At 29.9% G+C, this 11,609-nt stretch overlaps 1 protein-coding gene across 3 annotated transcripts; it reads right to left on the bottom strand.

Moving 5' to 3' along the window:
• Nucleotides 1-916: 916 nt before the first annotated feature.
• Nucleotides 917-10,331, bottom strand: LOC111294306 (beta-hexosaminidase 3-like). 3 transcript variants are annotated; one of them, XM_022887570.2, is made up of 14 exons: nucleotides 9,831-10,331; nucleotides 9,145-9,219; nucleotides 8,828-8,863; nucleotides 8,626-8,737; nucleotides 8,191-8,261; nucleotides 7,922-8,052; nucleotides 7,762-7,827; nucleotides 6,536-6,636; nucleotides 6,352-6,411; nucleotides 5,371-5,404; nucleotides 4,768-4,866; nucleotides 4,634-4,693; nucleotides 1,902-2,152; nucleotides 917-1,232 (listed from the first exon to the last, which is right to left on the bottom strand). In XM_022887570.2, the coding sequence occupies exons 1-14, from the start codon at nucleotides 10,149-10,151 to the stop codon at nucleotides 1,066-1,068; spliced, it is 1,584 nt and encodes a 527-aa protein (XP_022743305.2). In that variant the 5' UTR covers nucleotides 10,152-10,331; the 3' UTR covers nucleotides 917-1,065. The 3 variants fall into 3 exon arrangements, with proteins under 3 accessions (XP_022743305.2, XP_089599583.1, XP_089599582.1); XM_089743457.1 differs by lacking the exon at nucleotides 917-1,232 and adding an exon at nucleotides 2,513-2,688 and having other exon boundaries at nucleotides 1,958-2,152; XM_089743456.1 differs by lacking the exon at nucleotides 917-1,232 and adding an exon at nucleotides 2,513-2,688 and having other exon boundaries at nucleotides 1,958-2,164.
• Between the last annotated feature and the right edge of the window lie 1,278 nt (nucleotides 10,332-11,609).

The following is an 11,609-nucleotide window of genomic DNA, read 5'->3' on the forward strand; positions in this document are numbered from 1 at the left end:
ATGAGTTTGATTCTAATTTTATATTGAATTTATCTAGTTATGTTTTATTTTTGTTAGTGAATTATTCAATAATTTTTTATATATGAATGTAATATTTGATTATGATTATAATTTTTTTTGAACTTGTAATTTTATAAAAAAAATAATAATACAAAAAAAAAATCAATTCATAACATCTAAAAGATAAAAAATTATCCAAAAAATTTTACGTAAATGTACAAGTTTTTTATTATTAAATTAAAGAATAGATAAATTATTTAATATTTTATATAAAAATAAAAGATATTATATTTAATAATTTAAAAATAATGATTGAAAGTCATATATTCAAAATAATTTCAACAAAAATCACAATCTAAACTCAAATCTAAAATTTTTACATTGAGTTAAAAGATCCTTATCGATTGAGCCGTTGACATGTGTAAAAATTACGAATCATACTCGTTCGTTGAATGCTATAGGACAATCATATCAAGTTGCCAAAACAATGATGTCAGTGATACTTATGGCACTTAACTGGACTCCAAAAACACTTCAATTATTCTTTTGGAGTTTATTGGTAATCTTATGAGTAATACCTAACACTTAATCCAAAATTCAATCGCGAAATATGGAAATGAACGCTTGTGCTTATTGTATCTTTAAATGAAGGATTTGGCATATTGGAGACATTGTCACTACATGCCATGACTAGTTAAATTCACTCAAATTTTTGGATGCCAGGAGGGGTTTTTGTTTGAAAATTGAATAAGAAAAGAGGGCTACAGTAGTTATTTTGACCTTTTAAAAAATTTAATCATTTCCTTTCCACTTCTTTTACCCCAATTTGGTAAATTGAAAATTGAGAGTTTTAAAAAACAGTAAGTTCAGATTTATTAGACATCATTTCCCCATGTACTACTTCCCTCCTGGCATATAAGAAAATAACATTTCCTTCCATTGATGAAATTATCTAACCTTTTATAGAAACATCCACCATGTAAGAGATAAAAATGGGAGTTATTCTGGACCAATGCCTTTTTCTTTTTAACGATGGGGAATAATTGATACAAGTGAATCAGCAAATTATTGCTCATAGCAAGAACCTGGACCTTCAGGGGCAGAGCGGCCTTGTCCAGCTAATGGAGCAGCTGCAACTCCTCTTTGATTCAGTAAACACCTGAAGTGTGCCAACCGTCCAGTTACTTCTCTTGGATTCTTAGCCAGCTTATCATAGGGTGTCCATAACCTCTCTGCAGTTTAGATAGGAGACAAGAAGAAGAAAGAATTTGGTTAATGCGAGGTAAACTCAATATCAAGACAATACTTAAGTTCTGATTTAGGTTTCTGAATTTTCAAAATAAAATTAAAACTAAAACTAATTAGGGTCACCCAAGCATTTGGATCAAGATAGGTGCATGCTTATACTTGTTTACCTGAGCAAGTCATCTTATTCTCGTGCTTATGCTTCTGTCCATATATAGTTTTAAATACAGCATTTAACTTAAAGCCATATCAAAATGCATATCAAAGATTTTGCGGCTCTGATGATTCAACCCAGAGCCTAGGATAAGAGTTACTATTAATCAATTAACAATTACTTCCGAATGGAAAGCTAATAACGCCAATTGCAGTTAGCTGTCCATGTAAACCTTAATGTTATAGTATAAATACCAAGTATTTCTCTAATCTAATAAACTTCATCCCCTGTTTCTGGACCAACAAAGAAAGTATGTGGAATGTTTTCCATAAAATTTTTTCCAACCAAGAAACTCATAACACTATATTATATATGGGAGCTCCAGGGGCTGACCTAATAATTCCAACTTCAGACTTGTAGAATCTAGGGTATTAGTATTACTTATATGGCAAGAACATCATAATATGCAAATAATCTAATGTTAATATATTATATTAAGTACCTGCAGCTGCTGCAGCACGTGGCCATATCGTTTGTTCAATATCTGAACCATCAACGAATTCACCCCACATGCACACCTCCCCTCCAATAACTAATTTCTGTTGCTTCAAGTTTGTAATATTTGTGAGCGGCTCATTTGCATAGAATTCCTGCCATGTAGTGTCCAAGTAGTGCAAGTACCATTGGTCCTGGTTGCTTACAATGCATCTTAACCCAGATGCAACCACTTGTCGAGCAACACCACCACCAAGCCTGCCAAAGAATCTTAAGCAAAAGTTCAACCCACATGAACTCTTGAATCAAGGAATATATATTACAGCATTGGTATTGCATCACTCCAAGTGAATTTTAGAGCAGTATAAATAAGGAACATAAAATTTATCATCAACATTTTAAAAACCAGACCGGACAAATAACCATTTGTGAGAACATTTCTAGATCCAATCGGTTTAACAAGAAAGTTGACAGTAATGGTTTTGAGCTCAATGTTCGATAGTCCTTTAAAATTTGAGTGATTGAGAATTCAAATCTAGCAACTTGAAAAAATCATTTAAAAAGTAAAATAGTTTAAGTTTGATTTTAGTAAATCAAACTGCTCAAGCTTTGCACAACCTTGGACAGAGTTTGACCAAATCTGTAATAGAACCAGCCAGTCCAATCCATTTTCTTTTAAACAGCTGCTGTACAAGAATAAATGCACAAAGGCTCCACCATATGCTTGAGTCATTTTATTATCAATGGATGAGGGAATGGGGGCACAACTAAAGATTAAGTTTTCCAGTAGTACCCTGTCCTAGCAAAAAAGGCAACATAGGTATTAATATCTTAAAAGATAAAAATAATAATTTGTTTAGCTCACCATTTAATTGTTCTATAACAATTAAAAGGATCATAGTTCAAATTAAAAGTAAAAAAGTAGATCAAATTTGATTTTGAAAAGTTGAAACTAGTCCACTAATTTGGCTGATTTATACAAATTTTGGCCGGTCTTTAACCATGCACCAAGGCTTTTCTTTTTTTCAAAAAAATGAAAAATTTCTTCAACATGTATTACTAAGAACAAGTTTACTTAAACAAGGCATGGCTCAAAAACATACTGATGCTTTGCTCAGTTTATTAGATTTTTCCTAAATGTAATTGCTTTGGAATTGTATAACACTCAAAGAAACCACGAATTTCCAAAAAATTTTTGTATTTGGGTTACAATATAACAAATTTTCAATTTTATTAATTTAAAAATGAAAATTTAAAACCATAACATTAAGGTATAAATGAATCAAGTGACTTGTGAGTTATTCTAGCTTGACTCGATGAATACTTGAGTTTGATTTGTGCAAACAAAAAGTTCAATCTTTGTAATACTCTCTTCAAGTAGGTATCGAGATTTATCAATTTTTTTAATTTTTAATATTATATAGATAAAATATAACATTCATTTGTATAATTTTAACTTTTTTATAAAGTTTTATTGTAATTCATTAAAATTTGTTATTACAGTTGCAAGAATTTTTTGTTAATTATTATTTTTCTTAAATTATTTAAAATAAAGGCCAAAAGTTACAAGAAAAAATAATGATTTTGAGTGAAATTTAAGAATTCATCAATGTACAAAAGAAACACAAATATCATATATCTGTTAAATTAGATGGAAAGATGTAAGCTGAACTACAAATATTTATATATATATTTTATATATATATATATATATATATATGGAGTCAAAATCAACTTACACAAAGTTTTATGAGATTAAATCATTTTTTCTCATTTTCAATTATATCTTTTATCCTTTAGATCTATTCAAATAAATTATTAAAAAAAGTGTAAAACTTTTTTAGTTTTCCACTTATGTAAGTTAATCCCTCCTATATATATATATATATATAGAGAGAGAGAGAGAGAGAGAGAGAAAGAGAGAGTGAAAGGAGGGATTCACTTACACTAGTGTATGTCTTACACTTTTTTGAACCCTTGGACCAAAATTATTAAATTTAAAAATATAATTTTAATTTAAAATTTTAATATAAGTGTCCAAAAAAAAGTAAGAGTTACACAAGTGTAAATGGATTGTTAGATATATGATTAAAAATTCACTTACACTAGTATAAGAGTTATACACTTTTTTTACCTTTGGATCTAAAAGGCTGTGTAAATGTTATGGATTAATTTTGATCCAAAGGTAAAAAAAGTGTGACTTTTATACTAGTGTAAGTGGATCCCTACTCATATGATATGTATATCAAAATAACTCCTTGTACAAAAAGAAAAAGAATAGGGCTGCGAATATTAATTTGTTTGTTACTTCATTAATTTTCTATCAAATATCATTTTCTAAAAAGCTATGGAAACTCCTTGAAACATTTTGTAAGAACTTCATATTAATCAACTATCCAAGTGGTCCTTTAATGACCAAAAGGTAGTAATTATAATTAACTTTTTCACTTCCTTTAACAGATCCTTGTTATTCTAAATTATAAATTATGAAGTGATAAATTTAATTAGAATAGATTTGAATTTTGAGAGGATATTTTGTCTTCAAAAACTTCTCACCCCTTAAACTACTTTTATATACAGTACAGAATTTAATTACTTGTCAGCAACAGAGAAAAAAAAAGACAGCATTTCCTTTAATTTTTTTAAAAGCTCTCTTTGCAAAAAAATGCAGCATCACATCTATAGAAAGAATATAATGCATAAATTCTCTAGGTTTGAGTGATAAAGAGTAAGACATACCAATTGTGAACCACAGTCTTCCTGCTCAATTTATTGCCAAAGTCATTGAACGTCTCCTCCCTGTTATATTCAATATGTGAATAGGATATACAGTGTTGTTGTTTGACTAAATAGCTCTTCTAGAAGATGAATACCAGTTAACAATTTCATATCCATGGGACAAAGCTACATTTTGTGCTCGCAAGACAAAGTACTGATACGCTTGAGATTCATTCATACCATGCTCTCGTAACCTACAAACCAAGCAGCAAGAAAGTAAGAGGTCCTGTAAATGGAATAGTTATTGGGAACATATTCATAGCATACCATGATGAATCATATGGAATTAAAAAAAAAAAAAAGAAGTTTAGCAGTATGACATTCATGCACTATTTACAGCAATAACAGAACAATTATAAAGAAATTTTCAGCAGTGGCAGCATTAGGTTGTGTTGAATGCATCAAAGGAATGCAAAGGAATGATGAAATAGATAATTTTATATCAACAACAAACTAAGACTCTCCCCACTAGCTGAGGTGAACTAAGATATGTCACATCAAAACTACTAAAACATGGGGGGACAGAGAATAGAACCTGTATATTACTCATAGCAACAAAAGCAGGACAAATCTTTGCAAAAGAACAATTGTAACATTTCCATAGAGTTTGTAAAAAGGAATAAACTGATAACCAGAGTAAATATTCATTTTCATTCAGAGGTGCAGCAAATCAACACATAAGATCCTAAACTTCTTACCATTTGCTTATATGAGGAGTTATGGTCCAACAACCTGAAATTATAAATGAAAGTGGTTGGATCAATAAACTATTAACCTCAAATTATTAAGATATAAATGTACGCTTCAAAGTATACAAATATATCGGGAAGAGTAATGTTTAGAAAATGATGAATAGGTCCACAGGATATGTGGCTCTTGCCCTCTTTCATAAGCTATGTCCTAGAGACAACTTGTTTGATATTGATAGAATGAATTAGAGATCATTCTACAAAGACAAGAGAGCCCTGGAAACTAGTTTACCTCTTAGGAGATAACCTTAGAGATCAATCTAGAGAAAGTTTAGAATTTCATTTAATTGTTATGTTACCCAGCAGAGGTCTAGGAAGTCGACATCTATCAACCTACACAAATAAAATGTTGGGTTCTTTAGAAAGTTTTCGCTTAGAGAAAATATCCCTGAGCATGAAAACCAACAATGTCTGGAATAAAACCTCTTCATTCCACCATTTTTATTTATTCGTCAGCTTCTTCACTTTATCTCCTATGGGGGGCATTATTATAGCTTTGGACACCAAAGTAAGAGGTATGAAAACAAACTATTCCAGATGTCATATAGATTATAAGAGAATTTTGGGTATATGGATCATCAGCAGCTGAAGGTCAAAGAATGTTGATTTAGAATTTTAATATAAGCTTGACCAAAATAGCTTCTCCATTCTGGTTGGACATTAAAAGGAATTGAAATGAGTTTATTTGTAACAATAGAAAAACAAATTCAAGAAATGCTTAAAAGACAACAGTTTGGAGTATGTGACAGAACATATCATGATTATCCAAGGAAATGTAAGTACTCCTATGAAAAGGCTGCCCCAATCTACCACACAAATTTTTGGGAAGATAATAGTTTTATCCCAAAAGAAGCCTCAAATAAAAAATTATAATTAGCATCCTATAATAATATACAAGTAGGAATTATAAGATAGTATGATTTAACTTACTTGTATTAACTTCATCACCTCCCAAGTGAACAAATTTAAATTTAAAGATTTTGCTGAAATCTGAAACAAGAATTCCAATATCATTAGTTGAATTTCATTTTCATTTTGTTATACAAGGAAAGAAAAATTGCAGAGTCATTTCTTGATAGAAATAATGACATTGAGGGTAAAGTAAGGAGATCACCTGAAAGAATTCCATCTATTACTTTAAATGTAAATTCTTTGCTGACATCAAGAGGCTGTTGACAGTCCTTCGATGGCCATAAAGAAGGATAACCAGTCCCCCTAAAGAACTAAAACCGCAGTAACTCAAAAAATTATAGGACAAGGCCAAAAGAAAGAACATGATTTTTTGGACATACATCCTGACTTCAGTTTTGCAATATCTATCAGAGTTTGTTGTGTGTTTGATTTTGATCACAAGTATTTTAGTATAAATTAAGTATGCAAGACCGGCTATTTATGATAATTTGGGTCATGCAAACCACAAAGATAGTTGCTGACATCAAGAGGGTGTTGACAGTTCTTCGATAGCCATAAAGAAGGATAACTACTACCCTAGAGAATTAAAATTGCAGTTACTCAAAATATTACAGGACAAGGCCAATAGAAAGCATGTAAATTCGTTGACACACATCCTGACTTCAATTTTGCAATATTTATACGTGTTTGTTGTGTGTATTTGAACACAAGTATTTTAGTATAGATTAAAAATGCAAGACTGGCTATTTATGATAATTTGGGTCATGCAAACCACATAGATAGTTGGCTATGCAAGATATTTTTAGTACTGATCTTTGTCAATGGTGGCCTCACAATTTAATGAAACATTTGACAAAAGTTGATAGTGGTTCCATGAGCAACTCCTGTTTAATTCCAATTCTCTTGCAGGAACTAGGCAGAAAAACCATATATTATTGCACCCAACTTTCTCTCGTACTGCTTGTCATGGTCTTAGAATTTCCTTCCATGTTGAAGTTGCATCATAACCTTTTAATAAAGAGCATTTGAAACTATTCTTATTTCTTCTAGAAGAAATGAAATTATGTAGTTTAGCCATTGCCCAGAATTTTTTTTTTTTGGTAAGTAGCTATTGCCAAGAATTTTGTTTCCATGTTCTCTGCTCTAGAGTACCTATGTTGATGTAACCATAGTTAAAAGTACCAGCTTAAAGCGTGGTCAATTATCAGAAAGCTTAACTTTTATTTGTAACTTGCATTCACTAAATAAGCAAATACAGTCAGATACTTCCATAATTTAAAGATTACTAACTGTAATTCCCAAAGAACCTTTATGACAGGCAAAAAATTAGCATCTTCATCTATTATAAAGTATTGCTTATTTGCAAAAGAAAGCATATTAGTAAGAAGAACAAAAATGTACATTAAGAATGGAGAAAGCATATAGTACCATGAGCGAGCATATCCTGGAACATCAATTTCAGCCAATACATTTATTCCTCTTTGTTGAGCATAACTGCAAAGATTAAAAATACACAAATAAAAAAGAATTGAAGTAGTCAGATAGTAATTATTATTTGGATCATGTGAGAAAGAGGGGAATCACATGCCTCACAACTTCAGCAGCATCAGCCACTGTATATCGTTCTGAAGGTGAATAAGCACCATCCCAGAGTTTAGGATATGATGGTATCTCCAAAGGGAAAGATTGTGAATCTACAATGTGCCAATGCAATACATTCTGTGTGAAAACAAGAAAGAGTTACTGCTTAAAGGCTAATTCTTGTGGTGTTTCACTATACCAATCAATCCACTTAGTCAATACAATCAGGCGGAAAGAAATATTCCAGTTGAAATATGTCATTAAAGCATTACATACCAACTTTGCATAGGACATGGAATCAATAACTTTCTTAACAACCGGCAATGGCAAATAGTGACGAGACGTATCTGCACTGATTACCTCGAAAGGTCAAATCATTATTTTGAAAAAGAAGACAGAAAACAGAGTTAAGAAAGATTAGTTAAGAAAGATTATTCTATCTTTATATAATTTTCTCGAACCCATGCAGATGCGGCAGTTTAACTGCTATTCCACCCTTCATTAAGTTGGTTGCTGAAGATGTATAATGGCCAAAATGGGTAGTATCGTATATTTGTATATATTTTAATAATAGCTAACAGCTAAAGCAATACCAAAATGAAGTCCCTAATTATTTCAATATAAATCAAAGATTATTCTCTACAAATTGATTTTCCAAGGAAATCAACGCCATTAATCACTTAAGCATGTAGTAGAAGGGAAGTATCTCACCAATTAAGAGGCCTCGATAAGAAAATCTTGGCTGATCAATAATAGTCCACGGGGACATGTGAACTTCAAGGACCCGACTTGTAAAGTTAAAATGACATAATTGGCTGAATGTCTGCAACGTTATATGAAAAACCGTATATTCTAAAAATTTTTGAATTCACAATAATGTCGACTTAGCAACAAGAATTATGCTGGCACTAACCTGAAGCCCATGTAAAGCACCATAAACTGTCTGTGCCTGCATTGTTCAAAACAGTTTGGAGTTGATAATAAGATTAGGTAAATTCAAAATAAACTAGTATAAAATAAAGTACCAATATTTTGCAATTTTGTCCAACAGACAATCAATCCCTTATCATAATCATAAACCTTCAGCTGTATTTTGAAATTTGCCTCCTTCAAGAATAAAAGAACTCAAGAGGCATATTTCTTCTGAAAACACACCCATACAGTATAAGGCTACGGTAGGTACTTTTATATGGTAGGACGGACTAGCAATCCCATAAAATTCGAACTAACCTCAAGATGGGCGTAACCCGGGTTTTCTGGTGATGGGACCGTTAACTTGTACGACTCATCAATGCCGTATTGTAGCTGGAACCAAAACCACAAACAAATTTCTTCAAATCACATAACCATCAATTGCCTTCACCAAATCATATACTCCCACTACATTTTAATAACTTCGTTATCAAGAAAATATTTTCACACTCCACAATCTCAGACAACGAAACAACCAGGGCCGATTGGAATGATGTGAGAGGTGTCATGGACACCTAAGAATTAAAAAACAAGAAAATAAAAAAAAAATTATCTTAAACACTCGAAAATTTTCGTTTTAGAAAACTGGAAAATAAGAAAATTTATTAAAAAATTTTCTTCTAAGCCTCCCAAAATTTTTGTTGACACCTTTTTCCTAATAAAATTGATAAATGCATTGGCAATATTTTATATATTATAAGTGAATATTCTGAAAATATTTCTGGATCTGGTATTAAAAATAACTTTAATTTCTTTTTGAACTTGCGTCAATTTCACAGCTTTACTTTCCTTTTCTTTTATTAGCGAAAAGCGAAAAAAAAAAAAAAACTGAAAATGGGTGAAGTGAAGTCATCATCATTGTCTTTTTTTTTTTCTCGGGGAAAAAAGTGAAGATAATAATAGAAAAAAAATCAAATAAACAACTAAAGAGAGCAAAAGAGAACCTGGTGGTTTGAAGAGGAAATAACTATATGAAGACCCCGGAGCAGAGGTGAAAGGTGGAGGGCAGAGAAATTGGCTTCAATAATATGACCCAGTCTGATGACAGCAAGCATCCTGTTGAATGCGTCTTTGAGTAGTCCAGAGTCATAGTTAGTGGAGAGCTCGAAATCGTTGCTCAAGTAAAGGTGGCTGTGGCCGTAACTCACCGACGCCGGCATTGGCCATATCTTCACCTTATTATACTCACTCTCGCTAGTCACTAGCAGCGCATTGCTCAACGCTAGCGCCACCACCATAGCAACCAATGACGCTTCACTTGCCATTTTCTTCTATTGACAAACTAAAATCTTTATTTGCTGCTTTTATGTGCGTCACAATTTGCAATTTATTAGCAGAGCTACGAAATCTACTTTTTGAAGGTCGGCAGCCAATGGAATTATGCGGTCGATGTTTTCCTTTTTATTTATTTATTATCTATCTGCTGGGAATTGCATTATCTTCCCAATGATTGGATTATTTTTATTATAATATATATATATTTTCATGGATTTGAATCTGATATTGTGTTAGTGTACCTATATTAAAATATATTTTTATTTTATGGATTCATATTTGATAGTATATATATATATATATATATATTATATTATGGGTATGATCCACATTACTATTTTGTTTTAATATAATTAAATATTTAAATTTTAAAAATTATTTAATTTTAAAGATTTTAAAATTTTAAATTTTTTTATAATTACATAGCAAATTATGGTGTACAAATAATATATAATATTATACATCGACAAAATATCAAATATAAATTATTTATTTTATTTATGAAAAATTATTTGATATATTAACAGTAAAATTTTTTAATTTTACAAGTAAAATTAAAATAATACATCTGTATCACATTTTTTTAAAATTAATTTTTTATTTTCTTAAATGTATACCAATAGACAAATGTCATTATCTTAATTTTACTTGTAAAATTAAAAATTCTATTATTAATATATTTGATAATTACTCTTCATTTATTTCTGTTTATTATATACATTTATTTGTTGGGATAAATATTTAGGGCTAGTTTAGTTTTATGTTGAAATTGAAAAAAGTTTAGGTTAGAAAAGTGTATTTAAAAAATATTGTTAAAAATTTTAATTGTTTGATATTTCCGTGAATAATTGAAATGTTTAAAAAAATATATAAAATATTAAAATATTAAAAATATAGAGATAATAAAATCATTATCTCAAATGCAACTTTTTCACTGCAAAAACACCTTTTGAAGAATTTTTTTTTATTTGATTGGAAAATCAAGCTTTTAAATTGAAAAGTAAAAAAAAAAATTTACCATTTAGCATTGAGTTAGAGTCAAAAGCAGCTTTTAAACGAAAAAACTGTTGTCAACAACAATGCTAGACGAAGTCTTAATACAAACTAAGAGTATAAATGAATATAATATAAATGAAAAATATGTTTATAGTTTGTTTTTTTTTCTTAAAAGTGTTTGAGTTTAGTTCATATTCGATTTGTTTATTTATTCATTCAATTCATTTAGATATTAATATGTTTATATTTGATTCATGTTCAATTTAATTAAATTAAACGAACTCATAATTAAATATTTAATAAATATATTCATGAATATATACAAACAAATATGTCATGAATAATAAATAAATTATAACCAAATAAATTTAAATAAATAAATTTTAAACGAATATAAATAAACTCAAATAAATATAAATAAATTTTAAAATAAAATTAAGATAAAAAATAAA

Source organism: Durio zibethinus, chromosome 14 (assembly GCF_047325235.1).
Source record: "Durio zibethinus cultivar Kanyao isolate XHJ-2024 chromosome 14, ASM4732523v1, whole genome shotgun sequence".
NCBI classification, from domain to species: domain Eukaryota; kingdom Viridiplantae; phylum Streptophyta; class Magnoliopsida; order Malvales; family Malvaceae; genus Durio; species Durio zibethinus.